Source organism: Prionailurus bengalensis, chromosome D2 (genome assembly GCF_016509475.1).
Source record: "Prionailurus bengalensis isolate Pbe53 chromosome D2, Fcat_Pben_1.1_paternal_pri, whole genome shotgun sequence".
Classification (NCBI taxonomy): domain Eukaryota; kingdom Metazoa; phylum Chordata; class Mammalia; order Carnivora; family Felidae; genus Prionailurus; species Prionailurus bengalensis.
In genome coordinates, this window is record NC_057351.1 from 7,050,047 (window position 1) to 7,070,563 (window position 20,517).

A 20,517-nucleotide genomic window follows, 5' to 3' on the forward strand; every position below is an offset into this window, starting at 1 on the left:
TGCTGCAGTAGAACCCTTTAGCTGTGCTTCAAAGACGAGGGATGTGCCTGGCTAAGGCATGTACCATTTTGACCTGTCCAGTTAGGGACTGTATTGAAATGATTGGGACAGATGTGGGAGGCACTTGTCACCCGCACTTGCGTGTGAGTTTCTTGAAGACAGGGACCACATCTTGCTTGACTTGGGACTACATGTGCCTGGGAAGAGTGTTTGGGTCCTTTAGAGGACTTTCTCTAAGGGCCTCTTGACTCAAGGCAGCTGTTCCACTAAGTTTTTGTTAAGGGGCTTTCAACATTTGGGTCTTTTTTTTTTTTTTCCATTCACTGCAGCCACTAGGGGGCAATGTAGCTGCATTCTTTTGGAATGGCCATCCTGGGGAGCATGCCTCCAGGCTAGATCCCCTAAAATGTGATGAGCCCCGCAACCCCCCCCCCAAATGTGTTGGAGAACCTATGGCATAAAGATCTCACCATCACTGTTGTTCTTTTCAAATGTGTTTCCCTTGTTTATTTGTGGGAGCTGACTGATTCCATCTTTTCTAAACAAGAAAAGGACCAAGTAGTAACCACCAGCTCATTAAGTTAATTATTAAGCCCAGCCAGTTCTGGAGAGAAGAAAAGTAAATAGGAAGAAGAAGAAGAAAAAAAGAAAAAAAAAAAAAACCTTTGTGCACATTCGTGTAAGGATTACAAATTGGCACAATGCAGCCCACAGTGATTCCCATTGGAGTCTTGGAGGGAACACTACCGAGAAAGTGATGGGACTGGTGTCCATATGAATGACAGACTTCAACCCTTCTCCTGAATGAGTCTTCTTTCAAGCTCGAATGGGCTGGAATCATAGACGCCAAAAATTAAGCTGCCAGCTGCCCATAAGAAGGCATGTCCTTTTTTAGAACCAAGGTGGTAGTGAAATGAAAAAGAATTCAAGACATTGCCTTTAAAAGAAAAAGCAACGACAGCAACACCAACCATGAAAGTAAAAAAGAACGATTATTTTGCTTTCGAGCGAGTTACCATGTTGAATTTCGGTGAGACGGACGCTGTGATGTTCAAGGGTCTTAAAGCAGCTTGGGTCCTTCTCTTTCACAAGAACTGCTTCCAGAGAAGTTGTAAAGCCTATCTATTCCAAAGTTCTAGAAAATTAATTATATCTAAAACAAGATAAATAGTCCAGTTTACGGTTTCATGGCATCTTGAAATTGCTGACCGAGTGATGGGGTGATTCAGCTCCCAGGGCATTGAGGGAGTCACTGACCTGGGTTTTAATTCTCTGCTGCTCCCCCTCCCCCCACCCGGTGACAAGGGTCAGGCTCTCCGTCTTCACGCTGTCTCTGTGGTTCACACTGCCTCTGTGAAATACAGGGCGATTGCACAAAGGATGTCAAGACCTCCCCCAGGTCTAAACAATCCTGTATTCCTTCTCCAGGAGGTAACCCTTAGGGACTTGCGCTTAACTTCCTTCTGTTTCAAAAACACCGCTGTTTGAGAGGCAACACGAAACACCACAACCGTGATACAAATTGCCATTTCTCCATCCACAGTCTACCTTTTTTTGCAGAGGGCAGGATCTGGCAGGGTTCAAGATAACGGTCGGAACCGATACAAGAGGCTCTTTCCGATGACATTAGCGTGGATGTTACCGTTTAAACCACGTAAATTCAGAGTGTTGGCGCCTAGAACAAAAACTCGAGTCCAGCATTTGCCCTCTGGCTGCTCACAGTTGAAGTGGGTGGTGGGTGCTTATTCACGGTGGGTAAGAAAATAAATATACTGACATTTCAAGACTGCACAGGCATGTAGGCTGACTTTGGAGTTTTTGGATCCTGACGTTTTTCCTTCCCGCCTTCCCATAGGGAAGGAGTGAATGCCCAGGTCTTCAGGTGTCTGTCTGGAAAGCTGGTAGCCCTCCAGAAGAACAGTTCGGTGCGAAATGAAGTTCCACCCTTCACCTCTCTAGGAGATAGAACCAGCCGTTTTACAGAAGGCACGTCATGGAAATGAGCCATGTGGCCCTTGTGCATGTTCGGGGTTCCTTTTTGGTTCTTTCTTGGTCTTATTGATCTGTCGGTGGCATTTGCAAAGGGTGAGATACCCAGTGATTGCCTGCCAACTGCTTGTCACGAATTACAGCTTCCCTCCCCACTTCTTTGCTCCTCGCAGACGCACACGGTTGGGTTAAGAGGGGTGGCTGGCCTCATGCTGTCTTCCCATAAAATCTGATAAAATCTCGGATGCCCGAGGGTCTAGGTCATAACGCTTTTGGAGTGGGGCCTCCTTTCTTTTGCTCTTTCCCCACAGGGCCCATCCACACAGAAGTACTAGAGGAATGCTTGGGGAGGGGCGGGGGACGGAATACAGTGCAGGGCCACCACTGGCCACTGTCTGGGGCTGCCCTTGCTTCCTAGACTTTGTGGGGAGGAGGGCCCGCTGGGGCCCATCTGAACTCGGGGAGAAACACCGCGAGCTCAAAGGAGTGAGTGCATGCAAAGCCCTTAGCACCGTGCCCGGCGCAAAGGCGCAGGCGAACTTTGGCCTCTGGATTTTAGCAGCACGCTCGAGGACGCTGGGGTAGGAAAGCCTGGGCTGCGGAGGCCGCCCGCCCGGGTCTGAATCCCCCGGCCTCAGAATGTACCTTCGGGAAAGTCTGAAAGCTTCGATTGCTTCTTTTGTAAAACGGGGAGAAAGGAGGCCTTGCTGCCCTCGCGGGGGCGCGCGAAGCAGAGGGCGCGTGCCCCCCCCCCCCCCCCCCCCCCCCCCCCGGCTGCGGCTGCGAGCGGAGGCGAAGCGGGGCCGGCCGTCGGTGCCCACCGAGGACCCTGCCCACGCGCGGGCGCCCCGCAGCCGGTCCCGGGGGCGGGAATCCTTCCCGGCGGGGGCGGGGGCGCGCCCTGGCCGCCGCCGGGAGTGGCCCGGGCAGGGCGAACTTGACCCCAGCCTGGCGCGGGCGCAGCGGCTGGGCGAGTCGGGGGGCCGGGCCCGGGACCCCGCCCAGACGGCCGCCGGGTCCCCTGGGCTGGGCGCTGCCGGCGGAGCCGACGGGGCGGAGAGGAGCGCGGCGGGGGGAGGAGTGGGAGGAGGGGGCCGGTCAAGGGAAGTGCGACGTGTCTGCGGAGCCCTTTTATACCTCCTTCCCGGGAGCCGGGCCCCAGCCGCCGCCGCCGCGCTCGGAGCGTCCCCGCGCCTCCGCTCCCGGAGCCGCGCAGCGCCCAGCCCGCCAGCATGTCGGGGGTCAAGAAGCAGAAGACGGTAGGCTGCACCCCCCGCCGCGCCTGCCGGGGCCCCGCGTCCCACTCCGCCGAGCGCACGAGCCGCGGGGCGCGGGGGAGGGGGAGGGGAGGGGAAGCGGGGGGACCCCCGGGCGGCCCTCTCCGCCAGCGCCTCCGGGAACCTGCGCCCCTCGGGGTCGCCGCGCCCGGGAGCGACCTCGGGAGCTTGCGCGGCGGGTCCGGGGCGCGGGAGAGGGGCCGAGGCAGGACGCTTCCTCCCTTCCCCAAGGGCCTCCCGGGACCCGCCTTTTCTTCCGTGTGAGCTCCGCGCCGCTGGGGTGGGCGGTGGGCTGAGCCCAGCCCGGTGCCGCCAGGTCTGGTCGCTGGGCGCCCGTCGGCGACAGCCACCGGGGCTTGGTCCACGCAGCCTCCTCGGAGTGCGCTTTAATGACAGACCTCACGGAGGAAGCTGCCGCTGTCTACACCCGCAGCGCTTAGCCCTCCAGCTGGAGTCAGCTCCCTGGTGGCATCGGTTCCGGGCCCGGGGGTTCCTGGGCTCGGCGGGTTAGCTGCTTTTAGAGGCTCGGTTTTGTCCGGAACTAATCTGCGCCCCCCCCCCCCCGCCCCGTTATGGGAGATAGAGGGCTTGTCAAAGAGAAAAGTTCCCTTCTCACTCAGCAGTAGGGGCTCCTGTTAATTTTGCATCCTAAAAATGGCAGCTGTGATCCTTGACCGGACCTGGGAGGAGCCTTGCGGAAGGCGTTTGGGCCACACCAGGTGGTCTGCAAGCCTTCCGTAGGTCCCAGCCCGCAGTCTGACTGCTGAGCATCCGTCCTCACCACGCTGCACGCCTCAGGTTGATGATTGTGGTTACCGCATGGGTTGACCCCGCTCCCGTAGTTAGACTTGAACTTGGCACATAGTAGGCGCTTGATACGTGCTTATTACTGTGATTATAGACTGCCTATTACTGAGCTATCTTTGAGGTCTGTTCCTGGCGGGCTGGGAGGAGACGTGCAAAGCCAGGAATTGGGGAAGGGGCCTGGTGGGGCGATTCAGGGGCTGCAGGGAAAGGGGGTGGGGGCCCCCTCGTTTCAGACCACACGGCCCATCCCGGCAGGAAGGCCCAGGAGGAGGGATGGGATCCGGCTGCCTTTTATAGGAGCTATTTTAAAGTGGGGAGACTCTCAGTATTGTGGTAGCTTTAAAAATATTGTTAAGTGAAAATCACTTGTGTTTTAGTCCCATTTAGTCCGGTTAATTTCTGTAAAATTCTGAATGGTATCTTTTAAGTGATGAGCTGCTGTGGCACTTGGTAGCTTTGCAAATGGGGGTGAGGGTTAGTTCTTTCCTTCCCTGTTCTGATAGGGAGCCTCCTCAAGCCTTAGTAAGGAAGGGGTGGGTGGGCTTTCCCTTCATGCCCCCACTCCGCAAGAGCTGCCGGAGCGAGTGGGGTTGGAGACCAGGAGCTTTCCACACTGATCCTGGGAACTGTGTGGTCAGAGAGAGTGTAGAAACGTGACCGCCAGAGGCTTCGCTTTCTCTGGTTACACATTTTGAACCTTCTCTTTTTTCTTTGGGGTGTGTGTATGTGTGTGTGTGTGTGTGTGTGTGTGTGTGTGTGTGTTCTGTATAGGATTCAGTTAACACCTGAAAAAGCTGCAGGGTTCCTGAGCTTTTATTTAGCCAACACGATTATAATCCAGGTACCAGCACTCGTGCCCAAAGGGCCAGATAGATGCGATTGGGTCAGCCAAACCAGCTTTAAATGCATGGGAAATCTCTCACGCTTTAAATGCTAACTCAAGATGTGTTCTGAAACCTTGCGGTCCAAAGCAAAAGATATCCACGTGTGTGGCCTCTGAAATAATCATTATTTGAGAAGTGAGCCTTGCTGCTCTAGGAAGTTCTCCTAGAGGGGAGGCTGGGCTTTTTCAGAGACTCATGGGAGCCATTACATTCTTTTCTGCGTTGTTAAAGAGGATGTTCAATATACAGTCGCCTGCAGTAACTTCAGACACTTGTTGAGCCCCTACTGTGTGTCAGGCAGTATCCTGGGATGAATACATCTCTCCCCACCAAATTTTTTTTTTTTTTTGCCACATTTTCCGGATGAGAGACTCGAGGATGATTTTCTCACAAGCTTGACCAAAAAATGTAGTGTTCTTTAAAAAGGGAAGGTAGCACATTCTTGCTGGGCTCCACATCCTTACCATGAAAACCAAAGATGGCTGTGTGTCACAATGCTCCCCTCCGTCCCTTGACTTAACTCTAGCCTGGCCACCAACATCCCCCCTACACACACACGTACCCAGGAGAAGGAAGGAGTCAGAGCGCTCCAGAGGACTGGAAAGAAAGGCAAAGGCCTGATTCTTGCTTCTTGCATCATTTCCTGGATTAGCATTTTTCAAGGCAATGTTATTATGTTCAGACAATATTATTGTGTCCTGGAGACAGGAGACAGACAATGGACCTAAAAAAGACAACTGAGATAGGAAAATATTTTCCAAAGGCCCCAACCAACCAATGGTTGGGGAGGGGGTGAAGGGGCATCGGAACCTTAGAGTTATTCATAAATGTAAGAGATGATCTACCTTTTATTATTTTGTTTAGTGTTTTCAAGATTGTTGATTTTATTTTGATGAGAGGGAGGGAGAGCAAGCATGGGCAGGAGAGGTGCAGAGCAAGAGGGAGAGAGAGAATCCCAAGCAGGCTGCACACTGTCAGCACAGACCCTGACTTGAGGCTCGATCCCCCAAAGCGTGAGCTCATGACCTGAGCCGAAATCAAGTCAGACGCTTAACTGACGGGGTCCCCCAGGCTCCCCTACCTTTTATTATTTTCAAGATTCTATACAATAGGACATTATTTTCCCAACAGTAGCTACTTTTAGACCTATTTGGAGATCCAAGGCAAGACATGAATTTTAGATGAGTAAACGTTGGAAGGAAGGAGGAACCAGCGCTCCCCCAGAGGCCACCCTGTATCTCACTTTACCCGCAACGCAGCCTGCACGCCCCCCCCCCAGCAAACGGAGCCTCATCTCCAAGGGAGGAGAACCCCAGGAGCAAGTCAGGATTCGCATTCAGGCTCTTGTTCCCTCCGTATCCTTGGCACATAGTACCCCGTCTGTAAAATGGAGTTAATGAGCACTTACCCCTTACAATTCTGGTGAGGGGTGAGTGATCCCTAAAGAAAGTATCTCGCACAGCTCAAGGCCCGGAGCGAGCACCCCGGATGCGGTAACTGTTGTTCCTACACTACACCGTCCTGGTGGGGCAAACGGGGAGCAGAAAGCACAGGTCCTACTGTTCCGAACGCCGAGTACAGAAGAACCACCAGGATATTTCATAAGAGCACACAGCTGCGGGCGTATAGAAGTGATAATACACACCCTGACTGTGAAAAGCTGGACAGGAGACCAAGGGGGGGTAAAGCAGTGTGTCCAGATTATCAACAAGGTTTTGCCAACCACCTTGGCCAACCGAGAAAGGCCTTCGGTCAGTATTGGACTCACTTCTCTCCACCCTTCCTGTGCCTCCGGCTGTTTCCATACCTGCCTCACAATGAATGTTGTCCAATTCGTGCCATGATTCCAAAATCGTCTTTTGTGGACTTTTACAGTTAAATGCACTCCACCCTGACCTAGTTATCTGTGTCTTTTGTCCCTTTTCCGTTAATGCAGGTGGCTCTGTGGTTTGCTGAGGGGTGAATTCGGCGTAACTTGAATGGGGAATGGGGGCCGGAATGGATGAGGTCGATCTCCGTTCTCTGGGAGATCACTGCTTATTTCAAAATCTATCAGTAAAGAGTCAAGGGCCCTCCTTGGTCTTCGTGCTTGCAAGTCTTAGGAAAACACAGACACCAAAAGCAAATGGATATATCAATATAATGGTGTTTCAACTCCCCTTGCGTCCCCTGGGTGACTTGTTCATGTGACAGCGGAAAGGGCACGCATGCCCAGCAGCCTGGCGTACAACCTGGAACCGACTAGATGCTCAACACGTAGCTGTTGCAGAAATGCCTACAGAATTCATCCCAGGATGAATTCGCCTTGGGTGATCTGTATTCTTCTGAGATTTCCCCTTCCCCCTGTCTTATCTACATGTCCTTGCGCGGTTGCTTATTTTTGCCTGGGTATTTGTCATTACCACTGATAAATGACTTGTAGGGATTCTTGGAGGCTTAGGATGAATGGCCTTTTTTTTTTTTTTTTCCCACCTCCGGGGAGAGTTTGCTTTTGTTTCTGCCCATGCCTGGGGCCACTTTAACCTAAATTTACCACTTGACGAGTCTCAGACCACCCAGGTGAGGTGACTTGGAGGTGCAGTTTGGCGCACAAGGGCCAGCTGTAGACTACAAGTGCTGACGCCCACCCCGCCCCTTTTTCCGGATTCTTCTAGTGCCGAGGTGGAGTGTCCTCCCCGGTCAGGATCGGTCAGGATCTCCGAGTGGGGTAGGAGGCGGGTGTATTCTCATGCACTCTTACTTGCTGGGGGGGATTCTGAGCTCCCCCGCCGCTCACCTTGACAAGGGCTCTTTTCATTCTTCTCCCTTGGACATGTTCTGGGCTTCAGTTTCTGATTGATTTCTCTCCCTGCGAGGCCGTCAGAATCAGTTGTGAGAATCAGTTCACACCTGCCCCTATCAGGACAAACGTAGCTCCCTGCTTGCTTGCCTCTTCCCGGCAGATTTTAACTTGGTGGTTTCTTATTATCTTGTCAGCTTTCGATGTTTCCAGTGAGATTATTTTATGTTGTAACTTGCATTTTTTTTTTCTACTTGTTTCCGTGGAAGGAAATGTATATGACCTTGACCATCATTGCTGCAAACGGAAATCTCTGCCTCTTCTGGATTCTGTGTGTCAGTAACGTTTCATATCATTTCTTTACCTTCTGTATTTGTATCGTTCTTATAAAGGGAGAACTTTAAAAACAAGGGGCACCTGGGTGGCTCAGTCAGTTAAGTGTCTGACTTTTGATTTTGGCTCAGGTCATGATCTCACAGTCCCTGGGATCGAGCCCCATCGGGCTCTGGGCTGACAGCTCGGAACCTGCTTAGGATTGTTCTCTCTCTCTCTCTCTCTCTCTCTCTCTCTCTCTCTCTCTCTCTCTCTCCCCCTCCCTCCCTCTCTCCCTCTCCCCCCGCTTTGTCTCTCTCTGAATAAAGAAACATTTAAAAAATAAAAATAAATACAAGTGCCTTAAAAACTTAAATCAGTTTGCTAGTCAGAAAGATTTAATTTAATCCTTTTTCCCTACAAAGTACTAATGTCGGGGTGGGGGGTGCTTACCTTGTCTTGATGGCTCTGCATGTGTGGGCATCTTTTGAGATGTATACGCTCCTGTCTCATCCTTAGTGTGGGTCCAGTTCAAGTGCATTCTGGTCTGAAAGGCCCCTTCTCCTTGCTTCCCCATACCCTCCTTGGGTACCCCGAGGTCAGTGCTGCCCCCAGCACCGTTCTGGGGGAGGTGTGGCGAGGCTGGCTAAGATCCTTGACACTCTCTGCCATTCCCAGGAGCATAGGAACTGGATTTCTGCCCTTGTGTGACTGAGCTGGCACTGTGAGGGGCTCTGGGGGCTGCTGGGGTCTGTCTGTGCCCCCTACCCCCTGGGGTCTGTCCGGGATCAGAAGCAGGCCTGATGCCCTCTGTTTTCAGAGCCCCCAGAGCTACTCGGCCCCTCCCTCCTCAAGCCCAGTACCAGGCACAGGACACCAAGCCCCTTCTCAGACTCGCACTGGCATCTAAGCACCCTTTGCTTTCCATAAATAGGAAATAAAGCTTTTCAGGAAGGTCAGTTAACAGTAACATTCTATTTGGGCAGATTTGGTCTTGTTCCTCTTTTCCGCCTTTTCGATCATCAAAACATTTTTGCACTTTAGAACAAATTAGTGCACGAGATGGAAATATTTCTTCTCTCTGCAAGAGGGCCACTGTCTAAAAACCTGAACCAAAACTTTCTTGTGATAACACATGGTGTATCCAATGATTTCCACCACTTGGCTTGTGTGACTTCCTTTGAAGCCTTATCAGCAACTCTTTCTGCATTTCAGATTTACTCCGGAAGTCCATTTTGCTCTAACATGACTGCAACATAAACACGGCAGGTTTCATCTATCCAGCACCAAATATTAACTTCTGGCAATAAAACTGTATAGCTTTTCTAAACATTGCATACATCGGTTACATCAAATGCTACATCATTAAAGGTGATCATTTGCTTTAAATATCTGGTGAACATCTACTTTATGTGTTTTGTTATGAAAAATATTGATATTTATCTGCCAAGTGTCTGTGGCCAGTCTAATAATAATTACGTTTTTCCTTTTTCTTTTTACTTACTAAAAAAATTTTTTTAATGTGTATTTTTGAGAGAGAGGGAGGGGGAGGGGCAGAGAGAGAAAGAGAGGGAGACACGGAATCTGAAGCAGGCTCCAGGCTCTGAGCTATCGGCACAGAGCCCGACGTGGGGCTCGAACTTGCATACCGCAAGATAATGACCTGAGCTGAGGTAGGACTGAGCCCCCAGGTGTGCCTTTCTCCTTTTTAATGTATGCTGGGTTTGTGCCTTGAAAATCATTTGCAGACTTGACTTTGAGACTTGAATAAATCACCTAGGGTGCAGTCTGAGATGTTATCCCCATAACCTCATTCATCCGTACTCTCCCCAATCATCATTTATTTGTGGGTAATTCATGTCTTCCCAATTTCTAGCAAAATCAGCAACTCAAGATGTTGGCGATGATTTTTATTTTCTTGTATTTCCTACTGTTAAAAACCTGAATTCACTTTTTGGTCGTCCGTATGTGGTCCCATTGTACACTATTTTGTTTTCCTGAAGGTCTCTTAAAATCTTTCCCCTTTTTGTTTCCTGTCAGGTCTTCACGTATGTATCTGTGCATTGGTTTACTCACCAATCATTTGCTGAATAACTTAACCAGGATCTGGTCTTGCCGTAATTAACTATAGCTACTAAAGCCTTGTATTTTCCAATTATAGTTTTTTACTCCATTCAAACTCTGTCATTAAGTCTTTTGTAAACACAGCATTTACTTTTTCTAATTGTAACACCCCACCCACAGCCTTTCTATTCTTTCAACCTTCTGCCCAGTCAGTACTCAAGCGCTCTAGGCCAAAATCCACAAAAGTCCCAAGTAACTTCTTATACAATTGTTTTTCTTCTTTTTTTTTCTCATATAATTTTAAAACTCTTTTCTCTACTAAGCTAAAATTTTAAATTATTTACTTTTTATTTGGGCTGCTCCTACTTAAAAAAAAAAATATATACATATATATATATATATATTTAAGTTTACTTATTTATTTAGAGATTGAGGGAGAGCTCGGGGAGGAACAGAGAGAGAGAGGGAGAGAGAGAGAGAATCCCAACCAGGTCTGGGCTGCCTGTGCAGAACCCTACTCAGGGCTCGACTTCACAAACTGTGAGATCATGACCTGAGCCAAAATCAAGAGTTGGATGGGATGCTTAACTGACAGGGCTACCCAAGCGCCCCTTAAAAATATATTTAATTTATTTTATTTTATTTTATTTTATTATTTTATTTTATTTTATTTTATTTTATCTTATTTTATTTTTTTATTTTTATTTTATCTTTTTTGTTTTAATTTTTGAGAGAGCGAAAACACAAGTTGGGGAGGGGCAGAAAGAGAGACACACAGAACCAAAGCAGGCTCCAGGCTCTGAACTGTTAGCACAGAGCATGACATGGGGCTTGAACTCACAAACCGTGAGATCATGACCTGAGCTGAAGTTGGAAGCTCAACCGACTGAGCCCCCCCGCCAGGTGCCCCTAAAAAATATATTTTTAAAAGAACCCTAGCATTTTACTTCTGGAAGAAAAATTCAGAGCTCATCTTAATAAGCCCTTTATAATTGCGATTGATACACAGCTTTTAAAACCTTTGCCAAGGCTTGTGGCCACCTTCCTGGCCAGCTGGTTGGTGACACCACCATAAAGGTAGAACTCTGATCACTCACTGCATACCCAGCACTTTTGTCTCAATCATATGCTCTTTGGAGGAAGCCCAGCCCATTTTTCTGCAGCTTGGTTTCTTTTATTGACTAGGAAGTATTCTCCATAGATGAAGAAAAAAACCACTCCCAAAGCTGATTATCGGTGAGTCATGAGTACACCCTGATTTAGCTTTCACATTTTGTTTTGACATTCTGGAGACAGAAAACACAGACCAAAGAGCAACATTCGAAAAACGTGAGGGTACCATTCTGAAATATTTTCTCATTAGCCGGCCTGCTTCTCGTTAGAAAATTCAACCCGCTCCCCCAACCTCACTCCCTCTTCCTTAAGCCTTCTCATATGGTTTAATCGTTTTATCAAGACAAGAGAAAAAGAGATGTCAATGATTATATGCTGTGCGATACAGATAAAACCGTATTCGGTCGAAGCTGGACCTTGTCAGTTGCGCATGAAAGCCCCAGTTCTTATAGTTCTCGGAATTTCCAGTCTAACTTCAGAATCCATCCATGTGTACTTCTCCCAAGTTCATGACCTACCATGCAGTCAATTATGATGATTGTGTGGTCCTGCCAGGCAAATCTACCTAGACGGTGAGTCCCAGCAGGGAGTGTGTTCCTAAAGTGTACAAGTTACAGATCTTGGGCCATTGGGTCAGTAGTACAATGACGTTGTGAGTAGTTACTAAAAAGTAAAAGAAAAAATTGTATATTCATCCCACTGTGTTTAATCGTGAGTAAGGAGAGAGCTGATAAAACCGAGACATTAGAATACCACCTGAGGGATTTGCATACGCACCGGGAGCTTTGATGTGGAGAGCACGTTGTCTTAGAAAATCCCTTCTCTGTTGTGACTTGTTTATCTCCAGCGCCGAGCCCTTCTGCGTTTGGCACCCGATTCAGAGGGTTCCTGTGCTTTAACTCATGTAGGCCTTAACAGCTCATGAAGCAAGTATGTGGACAAATAGTCAGAAGGGAACTCACTTCACTGAAAAGAAGTCTTTGGAGAGTTCCCCACAGGAGATGCTAAAAATCGTATTAGCTCCTCGGTGGTGAATAAGGTGTTTATTTCACAGAGGGAATGAGATTCAACACCCAGTAGCAAAAGCGCAGCTGGGTTGGGTAACTAGTTGCTTCATTTGTAAAATATTTTGGCAGCTGCCTCGTGCTAATACCTCACGAAGATAATAATGGATTCTGCTTAGAGATATTCCCCAGCACTTTTTAGAAAAGAGTGAATGGCAGGTGTTAGCAAATGTTGTGACCTTTGCCATCGCACGCTCTTTTCCCTTTTGGTGACATGAGGTGAATAATGGGAAAATGAATTTTCTTTGTTTTCAGACGCCACAAGCACGGGCAATAGTTTTTTGCTTATGTTTTTATTTTTTTCACTTATTTTTTATTTTTTTTTTAAAGAGAGACAATTAAAAAAATTTTTTTTAACTTTTATTTATTTATTTTTTTTTTTTAATTTTTTTTCAACTTTTATTTATTTTTGGGACAGAGAGAGACATAGCATGAACAGGGGAGGGGCAGAGAGAGAGGGAGACACAGAATCGGAAACAGGCTCCAGGCTCCGAGCCATCAGCCGAGAGCCTGACGCGGGGCTCGAACCCACGAACCGCGAGATCGTGACCTGGCTGAAGTCGGACGCTTAACCGACTGTGCCACCCAGGCGCCCCAAACTTTTATTTATTTTTTAGAGAGAGACAGAGTGCGAGCAGGAGAGGGGCAGAGAGAGAGACACACACAGAATCTGAAGCAGGCTCCAGGCTCTGAGCTGTCAGCACAGAGCCCGACGCGGGGCTCGAACCCACAAACCGTGAGATCACGTCCTGAGCCGAAGTCAGACTCTTAAGGGACTGCGTGCCCTTGTTCCCACTGTGTCGGTATTTAGCAAACACGAACAGAATGCTTTGTTCCCGCTAGAACTGCTAATACTCGAGCCAAGTCGTAACTGATTTCTAGATGGTAAAAGCAGACTGGGCCACCAGTGCATTTTTCATACAATAAGGATTTGGCCCAAATGGAGGTTGAGGCTTAAGGATGTTGGCGACCAGACAGCGACTGATTGCACTTCACTGGGGACCGATGAGGGGCACCTAGAAGCTGTGAGATTGTAAGAGGCACCTTCCACCACGGTTGGAAGAAACATTTTGGGAGTTGCCCCATCCTGTCATCAGGAGGTCAGTAAAGTCCCGGGCCACCTCCTCAGTGACAAACAACAGGAAGGCCTAGATTCCAATTTCAAGGAGGCCTGTATGTGGGAGGCTGGAGCCTACCTTCATGGTGTGAAGGAGAGCGGCACTGGCCGTGTGTACTAAGAGGCGGGGCGAGACTGAACCCCTTCCTGGAGCAGACTCACGCTATTTTCAATGAGGAGAGTAGTGTGGAGACAGTCTCGAAATCACGAGAATCCACGTCGTCCCCGTGCCAGACACCCCGGATAGAAAGTTCCGTCAAAAGGATGTGTCGTCCGTGCACAGGTAGCTACTTTAATGAGTGGAAAAACCGGAGTCATCATGAGTACCTGATTTCTTCCTTTGTGTGTGTGTGTGTGTGTGTGTGTGTGTGTGTGTGTGTGAGTCCACCGTTTAATAAGCCTTTTAAACGTCATGCAGTGATACGAATTCTTGATTACATTATACATCTCCCTCAGGGTTCAGAAAGGTATCTCACTGATTCATCTGGGTTCCCTAAACAGAGGGAGGGACGGACATGAACTCAGGGACTTTCCAGAGTCTTCTCTCACAGTGACCTACGAAGCACTTGCTGTTTTCGTCCAGTTTATAGTCCAGGACGCTCAGGCTCGTTGGGGTTACGTAACTTGCCTCGGGCCACGCGGCTGTAAGTGGCCAAGCTGGGCCAGACGTGTCTTCAATCACTCTCTTTCTTTCGTGCCTTACTGTAACGGATGTGAGGGATACTAAGACTCCCCGAGTGAGGATTGTTCCGATCCTTTAGACATCACGTTTAGATCCCGTCTCCGTGGATGCGGATGAATGCCACGACGAAACCAGCAAGATGCCGCGCTTCCCTCGAAAGGAAGGTCCCTCAGGGGCTTTCTGGAATGTGGTGTGCTCCTCAGAAGACGTGGACTTTGGCAAACGCCGTTAAAAGGCAGTAAATTCTAGTTTGGATGAGGCTCTGCGGCCAGCGTTGGGCACAGCGATGTTTGGAATCCAACCCAGCATCTCGCTCGAGTAACACAAAGCTCCAGTGTTCCAGGGGGTGAATGCGTACACTCAGGAGTAAGTGTCCGTAGAAGTAATTGCAGTGACTCACATGTAAGCGTGGCCTTTGCCTTGTTCGTTATGTGAGCGCCGCACAGGCAAGCCCTCATGGGCTACGCGTCCCCAGAGCCCCCAGGCTGCGTGCCTGGCCTCTGCGCGTGCTAGACCAGCACAGAATTTTAATCCTTCACCATGCGAGGGGCCCGTATCCTCGGCACAGCTCCTAACCGGGACCAGTCGCCAAAGTGAAAAAAAGATACAGAGGGGTATCAACACAGCCTGAGGCCCACCGTGTACAGGGCCGGTGTTTGGAAGGGCAACTGAGACCTGTGTCAAGCCCCCGAACCGCGCAGTTTGGGGCACGTGCTGAATGCAGTCACGTGTCTCGGGGAGACGCGATTTGATGTGTGCTGTGTTGGCACAGGGGCGAGTGTCGCGTCCCTGATCTGTAGGGGGCCTCCCTTTCTTGCATCACACTCTTCTCACTGATCCGAGCAGCTCTCCAGAATGGGTAGATCACAGGCGAGGACGCTAAAATAAAGAGAGGGGGACGGGGGCAGGGCGCCCGGGTGGCTCAGTCTGTTCAGCGTCCGACTTCGGCTTAGGTCACGATCTCACGGTTTGTGGGTTGGAGCCCCGCATCGGGCTCTGTGCTGCCAGCTCGGAGCCTGGAGCCTGCTTCGGGTTCTGTCTCCCTCTTTCTCTCTCTCTCTCTCTCTCTCTCTCTCTCTCTCTGCCCCTCCCCTGCTCATGCTCTGTCTCTCTCTCAAAAATAAATAAATAAGCTTTAAGAGACAGGGCCTTCTTGGGAACCAGCGGCAACCCCAGGTTCCCAGGGCCCCTCGCACCTCATTTTGTCTCCGCCGACAGAGGCTCAGGGACAGCGGAGTGATTATTTGAATGAATTTGAATGTTTGAATTCTTCCCGGGATTGCACCAACTCACTGTGTGTCATGAGACATTACGTGGTCTCGTTTCCATCGAGAGAGCTCGGGCTGTAACAGCCATAACAGGTGGATTAAGTGCTTGTGATAATTATCCATGTGTTTATATGTCTCTCCAGGACGCAGGGAAAGTTGTATATTCAGGTTTACTACTGTGTGTGTGTGTGTGTGTGTGTGTGTGTGTGTGTGTGTGTGTGTTTATTTTAACGAGGAGGCTGGGAGCTCAACCATTTCTTTGCTGCTAATTCTTCCTGGATTATGCTCTTATTTCCATGGAGCATAAAAATTCTGCCCTTTTAATGGTGTCATCCTGGTTGGCTTTGTGAGCAGGTGCCTATAACATGTGGAAATGGTAATTATCTCAAAAAGTGACTGTAGATAGAAACTCGAGGAAAGACATGGATGGGTGTCCAGGAGATCTCTGGGTGGGGGTGGGTGACCCTGTGTGCTAGGAGTTAGGAAATTATGTCCTTGGCCCCCAACCCAGCCCCTCCCCTGTTTTGCTATAGCCTGTAAGCTAAGAACAGTTTTTATATTTCTTTATATGGCTTGGTAAAAAAACCAAAAAACAAAACAAAATCAAAGGAGGAATTCTATTTCGTGACGTGTGAAAAATATATGAGATTTGGGGCGCCTGGGTGGCTCAGTCGGTTAAGCGGCTGACTTCGGCTCAGGTCATGATCTCGCAGTCCGTGAGTTTGAGCCCCGCGTCAGGCTCTGTGCTGACTGCTCAGAGCCTGGAGCCTGTTTCAGATTCTGTGTCTCCCTCTCTCTCTGCTCCTCCCCCGTTCATGCTCTGTCTCTCTCTGTCTCAAAAATAAATAAACGTTAAAAAAAAAAGTAAAAAAAAAAGTATATGAGATTTAAATTCCAGTGTCTATAAACCAAGCTTATTGTAACTCAGCAATGCCCGTTCATTTACACATTGCGGCTGCTTTCGTGGTAGAGATGTGTCTGTGCAATAGACCACGTGGCCTGTGAAACTGAAAATATTTACTGTCTGACCCTTTGTGAAAAGTTTGCCATTTCCTGCTGTTGACAGTGGGGGGTCAGTGTGCTGAGTTCTGACTTACTCAGGCCCCTGGCCTGTCAGCCTAGCCCCATATCTGCATTCAGAGGCCTGAGTGCCTAGCCTTCCTTCTCGAGCACCCCTCCCCCCCCTCCCCCCCCCACTGAACTGTGTTTGGTTATTTTTGAGACAGAGAGCAAGTGAGGGAGGGGCAGAGAGAGGGGGGAGAGGGAGACACAGAATCTAAAGCAGACTCCAAGCTCTGTGCTGACACCTTAGAGTCTGACACGGGGCTCAAACTCACAAGCTGTGAGATCACGACCTGAGCCGAAGTCAGACGCTTAACCGACCGAGCCACCCAGGCGCCCCTACCATTGCCTTGTTTTTTAAAAAAAAATTACTTTTAAAAAGGTTCCTAGAAACTCATTGTCATTTCTCCCGTAATGATACTCTTGAGGTTATTGTTCATTTATTGTGACACATGGTATTCTCTTTACAGAGACCCATGGGAGAAATTTCTATCTGGTCAAAGTACCAGAAAGGTTCTATTTTTCTGACGTGTTTGTTTGCTTTGCTTTGTTTTTGGCATCATCCTCTGGAAACTGTAACTTGTGCAACTGTCTGGGTTTTCAGCCTCAAGATGCCTGCCAGCAAGCTCAGAAGTGAATTCGAGGCTCACTTTCCTTTTTTTTTGTAGTAGATTTATGTTTGCTGCCCTTTCGCGGTATGTCCTGTGTTGTTTTCCCATCTCTCTGTCTCCTACGTTTCCGATTCGTGAGCTTTTGCTCTGCTCCTTGTATCTTACAAGTCACTGTACGTTTTTTAAGGAACTCTGCAGAACGCATTAAATTAACAATCAGATGCATTTGAATTCTGGTTCCAGAAAATCATGGAGCTGTCCTTACGGTCCCATCTCAGAGAGCACCGCACCTTCTCTCTCTCCCCATTATTTTGTGACTGTTCAGGGCTCTGTGTCTGCAGGGCCTTCGACACCAGTCCCTGAAATGTTCACTGGGTGCTCTGGGGTCTAATGTTCCACCTTTCCTGGACGCCTATAAACAAATCACTTCAGGATGGATAAAGGCATAGACCAAAGGTCCTTCCTCTAGAATCCAGAGAACTCAGGACAATTGTGAACAGAGATGAGGACGATATTTTCTATGACCTCCAACAGAAAGTATCGCTTCTTTGCATGAGGAACCCACCCAACGAACCACGGTAGCATTAGCAATAGTTCTGATTATGTCACTGAGAGAAACCACAGACGTTTTCATGTCACGTTAGGTCGTTGCTGATGTCACCCAAGATATCTGTGTCTTTTACTACTACAAAATTAAGACACCTGTTGTGGCGGTCTGAAGAACCAGAGCTTGTTACGTAATAAGTTGATAAGGAAGGATAGTTATTACTGTATTGTAATTAAATTTTTTTTTAACGTTTATTTATTTTTGAGACAGAGAGAGACAGAGCATGAACGGGGGAGGGGCAGAGAGAGAGGGAGACACAGAATCGGAAGCAGGTTCCAGGCTCTGAGCCATCAGCCCAGAGCCCGATGCGGGGCCCGAACCCACGGACCACGAGATCGTGACCTGAGCTGAAGTCGGACGCCCAACCGACTGAGCCACCCAGGCGCCCCTGTATTGTAATTAAAAAAACCCACTTCTCATAGCTACGGTTCATTGTTTGTCTTTGCAACCCTTTGTAATTTATTGAGTGCACTTGAAAACTTTTCTTTTTTTCTGAGAAGGGATCTGGCTTCCGTCGCAGCTGGCCACCGAGGGGTTTCTTGGCTCAGAAAAGAGTAAGAAACCTCTGTGCACGGGTGCATTCATGCACGCACACCGCCTCGCACTGTTTCATAGCGTCCACGGACCTCCTACAGGGCCTATGTCTAACGTCCGCAGTTTGAGAATGCATGCCCTACTGACTAGAATTCAAGGCAGTGGCAGGCCAGGTGAAGGAGGGTTTTTATCTTGTTTTATTTTTTAAGGCTCCATTCAAGTGGATCACTCAAAGGCACGGACCTACAAATGCCATCCCAGTCATGTTATTGGTTCTGGCTGTAATGGTTACACGTCCTCTCCTTCCTCCATAAAACTACGAGGGCATCTGTCCCTATAAAACAGTCCTCTTGGCTTTTGCCCTATCAACTCTTGGAATTTTCCAGTGAGAGATTAACAACCTACTTTCATGCTCGTTGATTTATAGTTTCTATTAAAAAGAGAGTTGAGGGGCGCCTGGGTGGCTCAGTCGGTTGAGCGTCCGACTTGGGCTCAGGTCATGATTTCTCAGTTTGTGAGTTTGAACCCCGCGTCGGGCTCTGTGCTGACCGCTCAGAGCCTGGAGCCTGCTTCGGGTTCTGTGTCTTCCTCTCTGTCTCTCTGCCCTCCCCCAGCTCTCACTCTGTCTCTCTCTGTCACAGAAATAAACATTTAAAAAATTAAACAAAATTTTTTTAATGTTTATTTATTTATTTATTTTTTTTGAGAGACAGAGAGTGTGAGCAGGGGAGGAGCACAGAGAGAGGGAGACACAGAATCCGAAGCAGGTTCCAGACTCTGAGCTGTCAGCACAGAGCCCGACGCGGGGCTCAAACCACGGGCCATGAGATCATGACCTGAGCCGAAGTCGGACGCTCAACCGACTGAGCCACCCAGGCACCCCTAAAAAAATGTTTTTAAAGAGATTTGAGTCTCTGACTTTTCAGAGCTCGATATGTATGTATGCCATAAGTTTGGAATTGGATAACAAGTTCGAACACCACCAGAGGCTACTGACATAATACCTTTCATGTGGTTCTGGGCTGCAAATGGTTCTGTTACTGTTTTTATTGATCAAGAATATTTATTGTTCACGTACAGGGAAGCCAAGTTTCACTTGAGAAGATCGTTCTCTGCTGATACCTATGTGCTGTGAGTCCCTGGTTAGAATTCTCTTTACGCTTGCCTGTGTCTTGTGTGGTCCCTTAATTCACGAGACCTGGCTGCAACATTAGAGACCATCTGTCTTGTCCAGTGTTTTTCAACCCTGCTAAGCTTCCCAGAATATTGATGCCTGGACCCCACTCCCAGAAAATCCGACTGGATTGGGGTCTGTGTTGGTTTCTTTAAAAGCCAGCTAGAAGATTCTGTGGTCCCCCCCCCCCCCCCCCGCCAGCTGGAGAAACGTGGCCTGGCCTATTTCCTTCGCCGTACAGATGGGGAGCATTGTGACAGGCCTGAGGCCCCCCAACTAGCTAGTAACAGACGGGTTTCTCCACTTCAGGATGATACTTACTTTTCAGATTTTATTTTTTTTCCAGATATGTTAGGCCATTTCCCCGCAAAGGCAGGCTTCTGTGATCGCTGCATTGCTCGTGGAATATTTAAAATTAACTACTGCAGCTGGAATGTTTAAAAGCTTGCCAGGCCTGTCTTGTTTCACCATTACCTAATGAGCAGACGGCTTTCTGGAAAAACCTGGAGAGCGTTGTCTTAGTCAGCTGTTGTTGGCTTGTGGTGACTGTCTATTCCTTGGAAAGTTGCCCTGTTGCCTATTCTCACATCGCATTCAAGAGACTGGCCCATTCTCGTGGGCAGCTTGTGATTGTTGAGCGTGGGAGTTTCCAGACCTCCCTGTTGAACCTAGTGGGTTCTGATGGGAGTAAATCTAAAAGAACCCCTTTGTCACGTTTGATGGAGTTGCGTCGTAAGAAGCCACGGGGGGAGAACTCTCCAAAAATGCCTTTGCTTCGTGAGTCGTGAGTGTAAATTGAGCGTTTCTGGGAAAAATACGTAAGGACCTCATGGGCCTCAGGGGCAGATACGCTGTCCATTTATGTATTTCGTTCCTATCTTCTAAAATTGCTTAGAATGAATCAGATTAATTTATAACCATTGTACCTTTTCCACCCAAGTTAATAGACTCCTTGTCTCGGTTTATCTGAGGGTTTTGATATATGGGTTTTAATCAACTTTATTGATCTCATTAGGTTTAAAAATTAATAAGTTGCTATATATAGCAGTAGCCTTCATAGAGATTATTCATTCTTGTTTGCTTTTTAATTTTGATTTTTTGAGGGAGAGGGAGCACAAGTGGGGCACAAGAGGGGCAGAGAAAGAGGGCGACAGAATCCAAGCAGGAGCCACG

At 48.6% G+C, this 20,517-nt stretch overlaps 1 protein-coding gene across 2 annotated transcripts in view; it reads left to right on the forward strand.

The window, feature by feature from the left end:
- The first annotated feature begins 2,993 nt into the window (after nt 1-2,993).
- PAPSS2 (3'-phosphoadenosine 5'-phosphosulfate synthase 2) overlaps nt 2,994-20,517 on the forward strand; it is a 74,428-nt gene continuing 56,904 nt past the window's right edge. Inside the window, exon 1 of one of the 2 annotated variants that reach the window (XM_043597994.1) lies at nt 2,994-3,248. In XM_043597994.1, the coding sequence (XP_043453929.1) occupies nt 3,222-3,248 (27 nt within the window). In that variant the 5' untranslated portion in view covers nt 2,994-3,221. The remainder of the gene's footprint in view (nt 3,249-20,517) is intronic. The other variant, XM_043597991.1, reaches the window with a different exon arrangement.